At 37.4% G+C, this 15,150-nt stretch overlaps 1 protein-coding gene across 16 annotated transcripts in view; it reads right to left on the bottom strand.

The window, feature by feature from the left end:
- Positions 1 to 15,150, bottom strand: part of ZMYND11 (zinc finger MYND-type containing 11) — a 141,053-nt gene that overhangs the window by 3,414 nt on the left and 122,489 nt on the right. For 15 of the 16 annotated variants that reach the window (XM_054591607.1, XM_054591603.1, XM_054591615.1 and 12 more), the window contains 4 exons: positions 13,252 to 13,459; positions 12,787 to 12,855; positions 11,678 to 11,950; positions 11,160 to 11,345 (listed from right to left, as the gene is read on the bottom strand). In XM_054591607.1, coding sequence (XP_054447582.1) covers positions 11,160 to 11,345; positions 11,678 to 11,950; positions 12,787 to 12,855; positions 13,252 to 13,459 — 736 coding nt within the window. Of the gene's footprint in view, positions 1 to 2,804; positions 2,856 to 11,159; positions 11,346 to 11,677; positions 11,951 to 12,786; positions 12,856 to 13,251; positions 13,460 to 15,150 lie in introns of all 16 variants that reach the window. The other variant, XM_054591612.1, reaches the window with a different exon arrangement.

Below are 15,150 nucleotides of genomic sequence, written 5' to 3' on the forward strand. Positions count from 1 at the left end.
ATAAAGTCATGAAAATGATGTGTGAACATAATGGAAATATCAATAAAAAAAAAACCCAGGAAGAAAATCTGGAACTGCAAAGTCCATTAACTGAAATGAAAACTTCACTAGAGGGACTCCAAAGCAGATTTGAGCAGGTACAAGACAGGACAATGGAAGTTAACAAGTATGGGAAAGAGAAAAAATTTGAAGAAAAGTCAATAGAGCCTATGTGACTTTGGGGCACAACTTCAGGACACCAAGAGACACATTTTTAAGGATCCCTGAAGAAAGAGAAAAGGGCATGGGAAATTTTTGAAGGAATAATGGCTGTCGACTCCCGAACAAGATGGCAGCATAGGCAGGCATGGCTATCCTCTTCGCACGGCCACATAAAATTTCAACTAAAATATAGAATGATCACTCAGACAACTATAGAATTAAAGAAACCACATCCATCCAGACTGGTACGAGGGGTGGAAACGCAGAACAGGCTGTTCCCATATCCAAGTTGGGGGGATAAAAATTTGGAAGGGGTATCTTGAGAGTGAGGAGTCCCAGCCCCACACAAAGCCCCCAGACCAAGGGTTCCAGTGCCAGGAAGGTTAAATGCCCACAACTTCTGGCTGCAAAAATCAGTGGGGATTGAGTCAGAGGAAGAAACTGCAAGAGTCCCAAGCAGTTCCTCTTAAAGAACCATACACAGACTTACTTAAAGACCGCCGGCCACTGAGCTCTGGCATCAGTGACATATGGGGAGGAACTAAGTGCCTGGCATCAAGGCAAGAGCTGGGGGACAGCTTTCTCTGGGACAGAAAGGTGGGCAGAGGCCATTGAACCTTTCTGAACCCTCTTCCCACCGAGCCACCAGGCAGATGCCATATCTGAGACTCTATCAATCTAATTAATACTGTTTGCCCTGCCCTGGAGATCCCCTGAGACTCCATCCTACCCACTTACAGGGCCACCCAAACTATTAACCATGACTTTGCCACATGAATGGATGACCTTGGCTCAAGCTTCACAACTTCCTAAATCTTATCAAACAAGCAAAAGCCTTCCTCCTCGAGCCCCCAGCACCCATTTCTCTTGTTAAGTGGCCCCAGACCCAGCACTACCAGCAGCCAGCCTATGTTCCACAGCTTGGCTTTGTCTGGGAATCTCCAAGTCCCGCACAAGCAGCAGCCATCTCAAGGTTGCTTTACAGCTCAGGCAGGGTAGCTCCAGGCAAAACTCAAGTGAGGACTGACATTGGCTTGCACCAGCCAGGAAACCCCAAGGCCAGTGCACCCAGTGGGAAGGTACGGAACAAGTAAGTAAATATGTAAGCAATCAAAAACAAAAATAAAACTGAAAATTCACAAAACTGTGGAAATCAAACACATACTTCTGAATAACCAATGAATCAAAGAAGAAATCACAAGGGGAATTAGAAAACACAACGTACCAGAACTTAAAAAGACACAGCAAGGCAGTGCTCAAGAAGAGATTTTATAATTATAAATACCTACCTTAAGAAAAAGAAAGATCTCAAATCAGTAACCTAAAGTTCATCTTAAGAAATTACAAAAAACAAACTAAACCCAAAGCCAGCAGAAGGAAAGAAATAATAAAGATACAAGCAGAGATAAAATAGAGAATAGAAATACAGAGAAAAAAAACAATGAAACTGAAAGTTGGTTCTTCAAAAAGGTCAACAAAACAGACAAACTTGTAGTAGAATGGACTATGAAAAAAATAGAGGACTCAAAATAATAAAATCAGAAACAAAAGTGAGAAACTTACTACTGATTCCATATAAATAAAATAGAATTGTAACAATGCTCTATTAACAATTACAACAAATTTGATAACCTAGATAAAAGACAAATTCCTAGGAACCAAGACCAAATCACAAAGAAGCAGAAAATCTGAGGAGACCAGTAACTAGTAAGGAAATTGAATTATTAATCAAAAACCTCCCAATAAAAAAAGTTCTAGACCTCATGTCTTCCCTAGTAAATTCTAACAAATTTTTAGTTAAGGAGTAACTAATACCAATTCTTCTCAAACGTTTCCAAAAATTAAATAGGAGGAAACACTTCTGAAACTTATCAAAGACAAAACAAAACTAAACCAAACCTATAGATCAGGACTTACTAACAATGGAATAAATTCCTCAAAAAATACAAGCAAATGAGTTTCAGCAGTACTCTAAAAAGATACACCATGAGCATGGGTTATATATTCTTGTAATACACAGATGGTTCAAATGAAAGTTAACGTAATATACTACCATCAATGTAATGAAGGAAAAAACAGCACATAATCATCTCAGTTGATGGTCAAAAGAAAAAGCACTGACAAAGTTCAACACCTTTCATGATAAAGACACGAAACAAAACAGGAACAGAAGGAAACTACCTCCACATAATAAAAGCCACATATGAAAACCCCACTGTGAACACCAAGCTAAATGGTGAAAGACAGTTTTTCCTCGAAATCAGGAACATCATAAGGATGCCCACTTTTCACTTCTATTCAACAAAGTAATGAGCGTTCTAGCCAGAGTACTTTGGCAAACAAGAAATAAAAGCCATCCAAACTGAAAAGGAAAAAGTAAAATTATCTCCCTTTGCACATGATATGATCTCAGATGTACAAAATCTTTAAGATTCCAGGCCAGAGCTGTTAGAGCTAATTAACGAATTCAGCAAAATAGCAGAATACGAAATCAATTCACTAAAATTACTTGCATTTCTATACACAACCAATGACCAATCCCATAAAGAAATTACAAAAACAATTCTATTTAAAATAGCTCAAAGTAAGAATAAAATACTTACAAATTAACCAAGGAGGTGAAAGACTTGTACAATGAAAACTAAAAAATATTGCTGAAAGAAATGAAAGAAGACATAAATAAATGGAAACATATCCCATGTTCACAGATTAAAAGACTTTAAATTGTTTAGATGTCAGTACTAACAGAGAGTGATCTATATATTCAATTCCAATTCCTATCAAAATTCCAATGATATTTTTAGTAGAAAAGCCCATCCTAATATTCCTAATGTGGCATCGCAAGGGACCACAAGTAGTCGAACAATCAAGAAAAAAGAACAAATCTGGACTCCCACTTCCTGACCCCAATATTTATTACAAAGGTGCATTAATCAAAACTGTGTATTATTGGCATGATGACATGACACAGACCAGTGGAAGAGAATAGAGAGCCTAGAAATAAACCCCTACATTCTTGGTCAAATGAATTTTAATGATGGTGCCAAGGCCATTCAATGAGGATCAGTCTTTTAAAAAATGGTACTGGAAAGAAACTGAATCCTTACTTAACACCATGTAAAAAAATTAACAGTTGATCTGAAGATGGCGGTGTAGTCAGACATGGCTCGCCTCTTTGCATAACCATATCAAAACTGAAACTAATATATACAACCACCATCACTTAGAACCATCAGAAATCAAGTTGAATGGAAGTCTAACAACTATAGAATTAAAACCACATCCATCCAGACTGATAGGAGGGGCACAGACATGAACGGGCTAGTCCCACACCCACATGTGGAAGATAAAAATTCAGGAGGGATATCTCAGGAGCAAGGAGTCCCAGTCCCACACCAGGCCTCCCAGACGAGGGTTCCAGTGCCAGGAAGGTAAGTCCCCACAACTTCTGGCTGCAAAAACCAGCAGGGATTGAGCCAGGAAGAAACTGCTGGAACCCCAAGAAGTTCCTCTTAAAGAACCCACACACAGACTCACCTATTCAGACTCACTCCCCTGGAGCTCTAGCACCAGGGTGGCAGCTTTAAAGGCATCAGTGGTATACAGGGAGAAACTGAAGTTCCTGGTATCAAGGTGAGGTAAGGCCACTGTTGCTTTTCTAACCCCTCCCCCAACAGATCCTTCAAGCTGGTACCATATCTGAGACTCCATCAACCTAACAATGTTTGACCCGCCTTGGAAATCCTGAGACTCTGACCCACCCAATTAAGGGCTCACCCAAGTTCCGTATGAATGACTGGCCTTGGCTCACACTTCACAAATTCCTAAATCCTATCAAACAAGCAACAGCAGGCTTCGGTTAGGACCCAGGCCCACTACAAATAGGTAGTTACAGAAAGCCATGGGGGTGTCAAGTACTGTAAGGGAAATGGAATAATCGAAGAACTTATAGGCATGACCTAGAGACAGGAACAATGTCCCCCGAGGGGGACTGCCTAAGTGGGTAGAGGTGCTGAGCGAAGGGGAGCAAAGGGAGAAACATCAAGACAACTGTAATGGCATCATCAATAAGATGGATCAAGGATGTAAATCTAAGGCCTAAGACAGACAACAAAACTCTTAGAAGAAAACAGAAGACAGTAGCTTCACAACACTGGATTTGACAATGATTTCTTGGATATGACACCAAAGGTACAGGTCACAAAAGAGGACATAAACAAATATTTTATGAAAATGGTCCACAGAATGGGCGAAAATGTTTGCAAATCATATATCTGATGAGATTAATACTCAGAATATGTAAAGAGCTCCTAAAACTCAACAATAACAAAACCTGAATTCTAAAATGGACAAGGGACTTGAACAGACATTTACCAAAAAAGATACAGGAATGCCAATAAGTACATAAAAAGATGCTAAACATAGCTGATCATCAGGGAAATGCAAATCAAAACTACAGTGAGATAACCACATTCTACCCATTTGGATGACTACCTTCAAAGTAAAAGTGCTGGCACTATAAAACGCTGCAGCTCCTGTGGAAACAGTATTAGGTTCCTCAAAAAAGTAAAGGTAACAACAATTACCATACGATCCAGCAATCCCACCCTAAAGAATTAAAATCAGGATCTCAAAGAGATATCTGTACACCCATGTTTATAGCAGCACTGTTCACAACAGTGAACACTGACATGTGAATAAACAAAACATTATGTATATACAAATGAAATCATTTTTAGCCTCAAAAAGGAAAAAAAATCTGCAATATGCTACAACATGGATGAACCTTAAGGACATTATGCTACGTGAAAAAGGAAAAATACTCTATGATTACTTAGTTAGAATCATAGTGACAAAGTAGAATGGTGGTTGTCAGTAGCTTGAAGGAGGGGAAAACGAGGAGTGTTTAACAGAGAGAGAACTTCAGTTTTACAAGGTGAGAAGAGTTATGGATACAGATGGTGGTGATGGTTGCACAATGTTTGTTTAATACCACTGAACTGATTACTTAACAATGATTAAGATGGTACATTTTGTATATTTTATCATCAGCCCATTTATCTGCTCCCTTTTACAAATTCCTTGAACGAATGCACAAATTTGGAGTTCTTGTATTTTCTGACTTGGCCTTTCTTTCTTAAAATTACTTCAGTCTTTGAACTGTACTTCACCAACGATATGCTATTATCAAGGCCACTTATGACCCAAAACTAGTGGTCAATTCTCAGTCCTTATTTTATTTGGCAATGTTGGGAGATGTTTTGATTGTCACAACTTTGGAGGTAGAGAGGAAAAGGAGGTGGGTAAAGGCCTGGGATGCTGTTAGACATCCTGCAATGTGCAGGACAGCCCCCTCCCCCATGACTTTTGGTCCAAATGTTAATAGTACTGAGGAAAGTGGTCTGAACAAAGGGGAAGAATCTATGTAATTTAGATTGCTTGGACCTGGGAGAAGAAAATGGTGAAAGAGCAAAAACTAAGATTTCAAGCTGAGTTGGTAAAAGAATGGTGGTATCATTAACAGATATGCATAGTGAGGATGAATAGGTAATGGCAAGGAGGATGAGACTGAGTTTTGGAAATACATACTTGAAAATGCATCCATATAGATATGTGAGTTGTAGAGAGCAACACCTAGACAGACAGGTATATACAGACTGATACACAGAGATGACATACAGATATAGATTTGAGAGTTGATATTAAGAGTCGTAGGAACAGGACCCAAAGAGAATAGCCTACATTGGGTACCTAAAATTGTACCCTCTGATAGTCTTCATTGCATATGCTATGCTTTCCTATCATTAAAACTAATCTTTTGAGAATTCTTGTGATCTGATTATGCCAGCATTGCAACTTCAGTATAGTTACTATTAGAAAAATGTGGAAAACTTGTTTTAATTTTTGGAAACAGTTGTAATGAGTCAGATCTGTGTTTGAATATTGGGCCTCTGTCCATTAGTCATGTGAGTTTGGACCAAATTTATTTAACTTTAGTTTCTTCATTTTTAAATAATATTTTAAGCACCTTCCTCTTAAAATATCTGTCCTATTACCTTATTTATGCATTAACTCCCATTTTATAGCTCTCTTTCTTTGTGGATAGACGTATTTAAAAGATATATCTATCTTACTATGTTTCTCTTTTTCTATATCTCATTTGAAACATCCGTTTTTTTGGCATCTGACATACCTAAATACTTTCTGTCCTGTAATATTGTAGTATTTCTTACAATAATGTAAGATTTAATTATAATACAAGAATAATTCTTAATATTTTACTAGTCTACTTGAAATGACACAATGAGCAGAAAACCAGCTTAGAAGGCTGAGGTCCAGCTCTACCAACCATATTTTTAGTCACTCTCTTTACACTCATAAGCCTCAAATTCCTCACCAAAAAGAAGAAGAAGGAAGAAAAAAAAGGGTATAAATCATAGTAGTATGGTAGTGGCATAAAAACACACACACAGATCAATGGAACAAAATACAGAACCCAGAAATAAGCTAATATGCATGGTCAATCAACTTAAGACAAAGAAGCCAAGACTATAAAATGGGGAAAGGATAGTCTCTTTAATAGTGTTTGGAAAATTGGGCAGCCACATGCAAAAAAATGAAACTGGACCAGCATCTTACACCATATACAAAAACTCAAAATGGATTAAAGACTTGAATGTAAAATTGAAACCATAAAATTCCTAAAGGGAAATGGGAAAGATCCTTGTCATCAACCTTGGTTTTTTTTTTAATTTGACATCAAAACAAAGGAAACAAAAGCAAAATTAAACAGGTCGTACCCTTTATAAACTAAAAAGCTTCAGTACTGTGAGTAAAACCATCAACAAAATGAAAAGGCAACCTATGGAATAAAATAAAATATTTGCATATCACGTATCTGATAAGGGGTTAACAACATCCAAAATGTATAAAGAAATCACACAACTAAACAGACAAAAACCTAATAACCCAATTTAAAAAGAGGGAAAAGACTTGAATAAACATTTCTCCAAAGGAGACATACTGATGTGTCAAGAGTTACATGAAAACATGCTCCCTATCCTTAATCAAAACCACAATGAGATTATCACCACACACCTGTTAGAGTGGCTATTATCAAAATGATATGGGACTTCCTGTTAAGATGGAGGTGTAGGTAAACAAGGCTGGCCTCCTCACATACCACAGGAAAAATTACAACTAAACTACAAAATTACTATCACCCAGAATCATCAGAAAATCAAGCTGTTTGGAAGTCTGACAATAAAAGAATTAAAGAAGCCACATTCATCCAGATAGGCAGGAGAAGTGGAGATGCACAGAGATGCAGAACAGAAGGTTCAAGTTCTGGCTGTAAAAACCAGTAGGGGTTGAGGTGGTTGTAGAAACTGTGGGATTCTTAGGTGTCTCCTCTTACAGGGCCCACAACGGACTTAGGACTTACTCAGATTCACTCCCTCTGAGCTCCAAGCACCACAGCAGCAGCTGGAAGGGCACCAGTGGCCAGGCAGTGGCACTGTCCCCTTTCTGAGCCCTCCCCCACAAACGCCACAGAGCAGTGACACCATTATTAGAGACTCCATCAACCTGGTTCACACAGATTGCCCTGCCCTGGCAATTACCTAAGGCTCTGCCCCATCCAACCTACTGGTGAGCTTTTATACAATAAGCCACACTAAAACAGGGAGTCAAAGCATCTCTACCTAAGACACAGAAACAAACACAGGGAGATTGCTAAAATGAGGAGACAAAGAAATATGGTGAAAATGAAAGAACGGAACATAAGAACTAAATAAAATGGAGATAAGCAATCTATCAGATGCAGAATTCAAAACACTGGTTATTAGGATGCTCAAGAAAGTCACTGGGTACTTCAACAGCATAAAAAAGACCCAGACAGAAATGAAGAGTACTCTAGTGAAATAAAGAAAAATTTACAGGGAACCAACAATGGAGTGGATGAAGCCGAGAATTAAATCAATGATTTGGAACATTAGGAAGAAAAAAAAACAATCCATCAGAATAGTAAGAAGAAAAAAGAATTAGAGGAAAAAAAAAAAAACACCACCACAAGGATAGGCTAAGGAGCCTCTGAGACTACTTCAAACTTACCAACATTTGAATCATAGGGGTGCTGGAAGGAGAAGAGAAAGAGCAAGAAATTGAAAACTTATTTGAAAACAATAATGAAAAAAACCTTACCTAATCTGGTGAAGGAAACAGACATACAAGTCCAGGAAGCACAGAGTCCAAATAAGATGGACACAAAGAAGACCACACCAAGACACATCATAATTAAAATGCCAAAGGTTAAAGATGAAGAAAGAATCTTAAGAGCAGCAAGAGAAAAGCACAGAGTTACTTATAGGGGAGCTCCCATAAGACAGTTGATTTCTCAAAAGAAACTTTGCAGGCTAGAAGGGACCGACAACAAGTATTCAAAATGATGAAAAGCAAGGACCTACAACCTACATTACTCTATCCAACAAAGCTATCACGTAGAAGTGAAGGACAGATGAAGTGCTTACCAGACAAGGTAAAGCTAAAGGAGTTCATCATCACCAAGCCCTTATTATATGAAATGTTAATGGGACTTATCTAAGAAAAAGAACAAGATGGAAACTATGAACATTAAAGTGGTGATAAATTCACAACTATCAACAATTAGATCTAAAAAACAAACTAAGCAAACAAGCAGAACAGAAACAGAATCATAGATATGGAGACCATTTAGAGGGTTATCCATTGGAGAAGGAGAATGGGGGAAAATATGCCGGGATTAAGTACAAATTGGTAGGTATAAAACAGACAGGAGGATGTTAAGAACAGACTAGGAAATGCAGTAGCCAAAGAACTTACATGCATGACACTAGGACATGAACTAAGTGTGTGTGGGGGGGGGGGCGGCGAGGGGGCGCGCGCGCTGCCAGAAGGAGTGGGGAGGGTACCAGGTGGAGGGGGAGAAATTGGGACAACTGTAATAGCATAATCAATAAAATATATCTAAAAAAAAGAAATGACAAGTGTTGGTGAGAATGTTTAAGAAAGGAGCCTTTGTGCACTATTGGTGGGAATGTGAATTGGTACCAGTCACTGTGAAAAATAACGCAGAGGCTCCTCAAAAAATTAAAAACTACCATATGATTGAGCAATCCCACTTTTGGTATTTATCCAAAGGAAATGAAAACAGGATATTGAAAAGATATATGCATCCCATATTCACTGCAGCATATTTCACTACAGACAGGACAGGGGCTCAACCTAAGTGTCTATCAACTGATGAATGAAGTGGATGCAATACACACACACAAGACTATATTATTCAGCCACAAGAAAGAAGGAGATCCTGCCATTTGTGACAACATGGATGTACCTTAAGGGTATTACGCTGAGTAAAATAAATCAAAGAAAAACATGGATGGACCTTAAGGGTATTACGCTAAGTAAAATAAGTCAAAAAAAGACAACTATTGTATGTTACCACTTCCATGTGGAATCAAATCGGTATAATAGTACCAACTTCCACTATTTCATGAATGGTTAAGTGCTATAAAAAGCAATTCCTTATTATAGCCTCCTCTTCCCATTTCTTTGATTGTTTAGTGAACTTCTCCTAAGGTTAGTGTTCACCTTCTGGCTTTTCCTTGTCTTTGCATGAAGGTAGAATTACAGACATAGTATTAGGGTACTGTGCTTATTTTATCTTGAGGACACCTTAATTTCCATCTAGTGGTATTTATTTCATTATTCATCTGTTTTCCCTACCAACTTTATTTTCACAGATTCTTCTAAATTATATGCTAAATTGCCCTTTCCTTCTTGTCCAAACTGGATAACAATTTTTATAATGATTACTTCCCTAATGAAACATTTTACTTAACATGTATTTAAAGTTTATTTTTATTTTTTCAAAATAGTTCATTTTTAATTGTATTTTTTCCATTATCATTTATTCCTATTTCCTCTTCTACTTCCACCCCCCCGCCCCCGCCATAAAGACTCTTTTCAAACACAGTCTGGATGAAATGAAGATCACTAAACTTTCTACATTAATTCATTAAAGTTAAAACCAAATTATGAGCTTTGGAAGCAAAACTTACATTCCATGCAGAGTACCTGAGATCTGTGGAGAATGTGTGTGCTCAGAAGCTTCTAATCTAGGCGGGAGACCCAAATCACAAACAGGACACAAAGAAAAATGAACTATTTCTCAAATTCTAACTGGAGTTACGGACCAGTGAGATGTTGCTATTGTAAAGTAAAAGTAATCAACTTCTTTACTAGAATCTAACATATAAATATTAAGTGCAGTAAATTCTGAAAGCCCTTAATTTACTATTGTGATAAATTTATAATCTCACAATTTAGAAACTACCTATCAGGAGCTACCAGGCAAAAGTCAAAGCCAGCAAATTTATCCAAATTAAATACTTGCATTCATAAAAAAGTTATATAAATTATACTACAGATGTTATACACTAAAGTATTATAACCTCAATTTAACAAAATAATCCTAAGCAATACTCAGTACTGTGGGATCTGGAGTTGAAAAATTTACAGAACTTTTTAAAAAATCTTCACCCAAGGACATGTTTCCACTGATTTGAGAGAGAAGGGAGAAAAAAGGAGCAAAACATTGATGGGAGAGAAACATTGATTGGCCGCCTCTTGTACACACCTCAACCAAGATCAAACCCACAACTTAGCTCTGTGTCCTGAAAAGGAATCAAGCTGGCAACCTTTTGGTACACAGTACAACACTCCAACCAACTGAGCCATGTGGCCACAGCAAGAAATTACAGGATTTTAAATGAAATTTTTAAAATTAATTAAAGCTGACATTTTATCTTATTTAACAGATAATATTTGCATATTCCACATGTATCTTTCTGATTTGATTTTCATCATACCTGTGGTATATTTTCAATAATCATATTCTGAAAAGTGTTGATATTTACCCACTGCTTCTTCTTGGTCTGAGAAATCAGTTGTTTGTGCTGTGTTGCTAGCTTCTTGATTTCCTCCACAAACTCTTCTTTACACTTTTCCTTTACTTGTTTACATTTTCTGTCCATCTCACCCTGCATATTGGCAACAGCTTTATTTACAGCTTGTCTTTTTTCTTCTTCCATTTCAGAACGCAGCTGAAATGAAAAACAAGTTAATACACAGTATGTCAACTCATAATTAAAGACCTTAATACACAGTTTCTACTTAAACAATATACCTCATCCCTTTATTTTACTGAGAACTGTGAACATTTAGGGGAGAAAAGTACTATTGTTGATCAATATTGTAAAAGGTACTTTATTACACTCCAGTTTGAGTGTATTTCTACTTTTAGAAAGTAGCTACATGGTTGACACATGAGTGAAAAAAGCTAAACTGTTATACAAAATGAGTAACATTTTGTTGCCCTGTACCCCTCACCATGCCTAGGGGTACAAGGGCAACATGTGCTAGTTGGATTCCATACCTTTTCTAGAGCTTCTCGTACAACTCTTTCAGTTTCTCGCTTGTGATCAGACTTCATTCGGTCTTTAAAGTCATTGAAAATTTTGGTGTATTTGTCGTGGCACATGCTTTGACACACTCCATCACTGGTGGTCTGGGTGCTTCGATGCAGCATTCTTGGTGAAGAGGCACTTAACTTCTTGGTCTGAGTTGACACTGAAACTTTTTCAATTGGCTGAGGCATTGTGGGGATTTCTTGGCTGGAACTGACTGCTTCAGTTTCAGGCTCTGGTTCCTGAAGGGTAAGGAAAGTGCTTCAATGTAAAACAAAACCATTAACTCACTAGTTCAAGAATAAGCTCTATCAATATAACAGTGATATTCATAAATAGCCATATAAGAAACTTAAAAAAAAAACAACCAACATGCAATTGAGATGGTAAATTCTATTAGGTGTATTTTACCACAATTAAAAATAAACAAAAAATGAAAAAAAATGCAATTAACAGCTACAATAATTCCGAACAGTAACTTCATCTATAATTTCATTACATATTAATACTATATAGCTTTTACATTTAAAAGACTAAACAAAAAATTATCATACAAAATCATTATCAATTTATAGTCACTTTTTGGACTAGATTCATTAACAAATTTCCTAAAATCCTAAACCATTTTTCACTGAATATGTGTTTGGACTATACCCAGACTTACACCTGGTTTTAAAATATGCATGGATTTATACTCTTAAGAGACTAAGCTTAACCACAGTTTTCTCCAGTTTTCAAAGCTGGTCTAATTGATATACTAGATAAACACTTTGTTTTTAATAATGCTATGAGAACATATCAGAGTTTCAGGAAATGCCACAAAATGCCCTCCCACTTGGCCAGACTTGGTCTGTGGTTGCTTAATTGAGGCAGAGACTTTTAGCACATGTGTGTTGTTACTCCAGTGATAGCACATAATGACAGAAAGGTCAGAAGCCTGGGTTAAAACTTGGTCGGTATTATTTGACTGATGGCAATGCACTTCACAAGTACACATCACGAGCAATTGTCTTGACCATAATTTTGAAAACATCTCCTGTGTCAATGCCACCTGGAAACTACAAGGTGCATAACTTACTTCTTTTTTGGGTTCCACACTTTGATTACGTCGCCCTTTCTTTGCTCTTGGTTCTTGAGTGACCTTTAGCTGTGGGCATCATAAAAGTAACAGCATATTATTCCAGACACTATGAAACACTTCTCTGCTGAAAATACTAGCCAAGGACCCACAGGTAAGTTGTAACTGTTCTGTTTCATGAAGTTATCGCTCGCTTATTACTGCTCTGATGTTCAAGGCCTAAAGGAGCTAATGTGCCTTTGGAAGAGGAGCAGTGCACTTACTTTCTTCAAACTGGCAGGGTCCGATCATGGTTGGGGGTGGCTTAGCTATGTGACCTGAGTTTGGTTTCTTTTGCAGAGCACTTTACAAATGTTTACATGAAAGAAAAATGGCAGAATCTACTCTTTACAGGTGAGGAGTGTGCACAAACAATGGTCACATTTACAACAACTGATGGGTGGTTTCTGTGGGGACACCACGCACCTGCTCATTGCTGGTGGAGGAGATACTGGATTCGGCCTCCTCCTCCCCACGGTCCTCATTCTTAGATTTCCAAAATCTTCCTTCACGAAGGAAACGCTGATGCAGTTCCAGCTCATCACAAGCCTTTTTCCAACCCATACTGCGCTTAACATGCAGCCGGTGGATGTTGACTGTGATGTCCTGTATGTTTTCAGAAGGAATCCAAGCCCTAGCAACATTTAAAGGTGCAGTTAGAAATTACCAAAATGGTAGTGGACTCCAACCATTATAAAGTGTGATTTGTCAAAATTAATTTACTGTGGCTTGAATAAAAACTCTTACCAAGCAGAAAACAGTTGAAATAACTTTTGTTGTTTTTACTCTTCAAAGCTCTCAGAATTGAAATGATTCAAGTATCTCAGAACTGCTTACTGTTTCCTTTAACCAGCTTAAGCCTGTCATGGTTTATACATATATTCTGCATAAGTCCTTTTTAAAATGTTACTTCTCCTTGGTCTAAATACTGTAAGAAGTTACTCAAAATCTAGCTATTTTCAAATGAGAACTACAGAATCATTTGAAAATGGGAAATGTTCATGAGATGCGTACATTAATAAGAGGGCTTCCAAAAACTTTTATCTATTTAGTCATATTTCTATCACGTTCCTATTCATTAGATGAATCATGATGGAGGCAAGTGTTTGTATCATTTAGCAACCAAGTAGACAGGTATGAATACAACTTCAAGTGTCTCTGAATTATGTGTAATATTGATCTCTACAGGATTTAAAAAAACTGTATTTGGTTTTATTGGGGGAAAATGCTGAAAATTCAAGAAAATTTTCCTGTGCACTAATCATTAAACTGGACTTAAATCAGTACCATCTAGAATGCTGCTTACTGTGTGCTGGTGGAAGGCACCATAAAGCATACAATAGTGAATAAGATCTATCTGATCTTGAGTGTTACTGCCCTTTGACAGATGGAGGAGACATTGTCCAGATGGGGTTAAACTGGGCTGGAGCCCAGTGAGGGTACTCACTGTGCCTAATTACTAGGATGGCACTTCTACACATCTTGCCTCTGCCTTTAAGGACCTTATACTTTGTCAGAATTGGGAAACAATGAGAATGCAATGCAGCAGGCAGTCAAGGTGATGCTAGGGTGCTCTTCCTTACTCTGGAGAGGAAGAGAATTTGATTTGGTTGTGAGTAGTCACTGGGTTTCATCTGGGCTTGATCTTGAAAGATGTGTAAGATTTAGACAGGTGACCAATAAAATGGAGAAATTTGAGGCAGAGGGAATGTCACAAATGAGAAGAAAATTCCAAGGGTTCGTGAATAGCAGTACGAAGACATTTTCTAGAGCATAGCGTAGAAGGTGGGATATAGCACTATGCACACACAAGGATTTATTCTTTTCAGTCTTCTGTTTAAAATGTGTAAGGTACCACAGTTTTCATTCCTGGCCTATAATTATGAAGTTCTAGAAATACGAGGCCTGTAACTGTTCTGAAGGAATCTTAAAGAATTATGACACATAGGCCTATGTCATAAATAATAGCTTCTACAAGCAAGTTAGGAGCCTATTTGCTTTAGAATTTAAAAACACATTTTATATAATAATCCATATACTCTGATAGCTAAAATTAAGTTTTAACTGCCATATAAATATTTGTAAGTTTCACATCAACAATGTCTCTTCTGACATAAGTGCTGTATTAGAAATCAAAGTAAAATACACTTTGAAAACTCTTAACTTTAATGCAAAGAGTGCACAGGAGATTTTGCTTGTGGAAGTTTCTTGCCACTAGATCTTGAATAAATATTGTATTTACTCTTTTAGTCAACAAATATTTATTGAGTGCCTATTATGTACCAGACAATCAATGTGTTTTAGTTCACTTTTTAAAAAGCAGTG

Source organism: Pteronotus mesoamericanus, unplaced genomic scaffold (genome assembly GCF_021234165.1).
Source record: "Pteronotus mesoamericanus isolate MK-2021 breed Mesoamerican mustached bat unplaced genomic scaffold, CSHL_Meso_final scaffold_232, whole genome shotgun sequence".
In the NCBI taxonomy this organism is placed as follows: domain Eukaryota; kingdom Metazoa; phylum Chordata; class Mammalia; order Chiroptera; family Mormoopidae; genus Pteronotus; species Pteronotus mesoamericanus.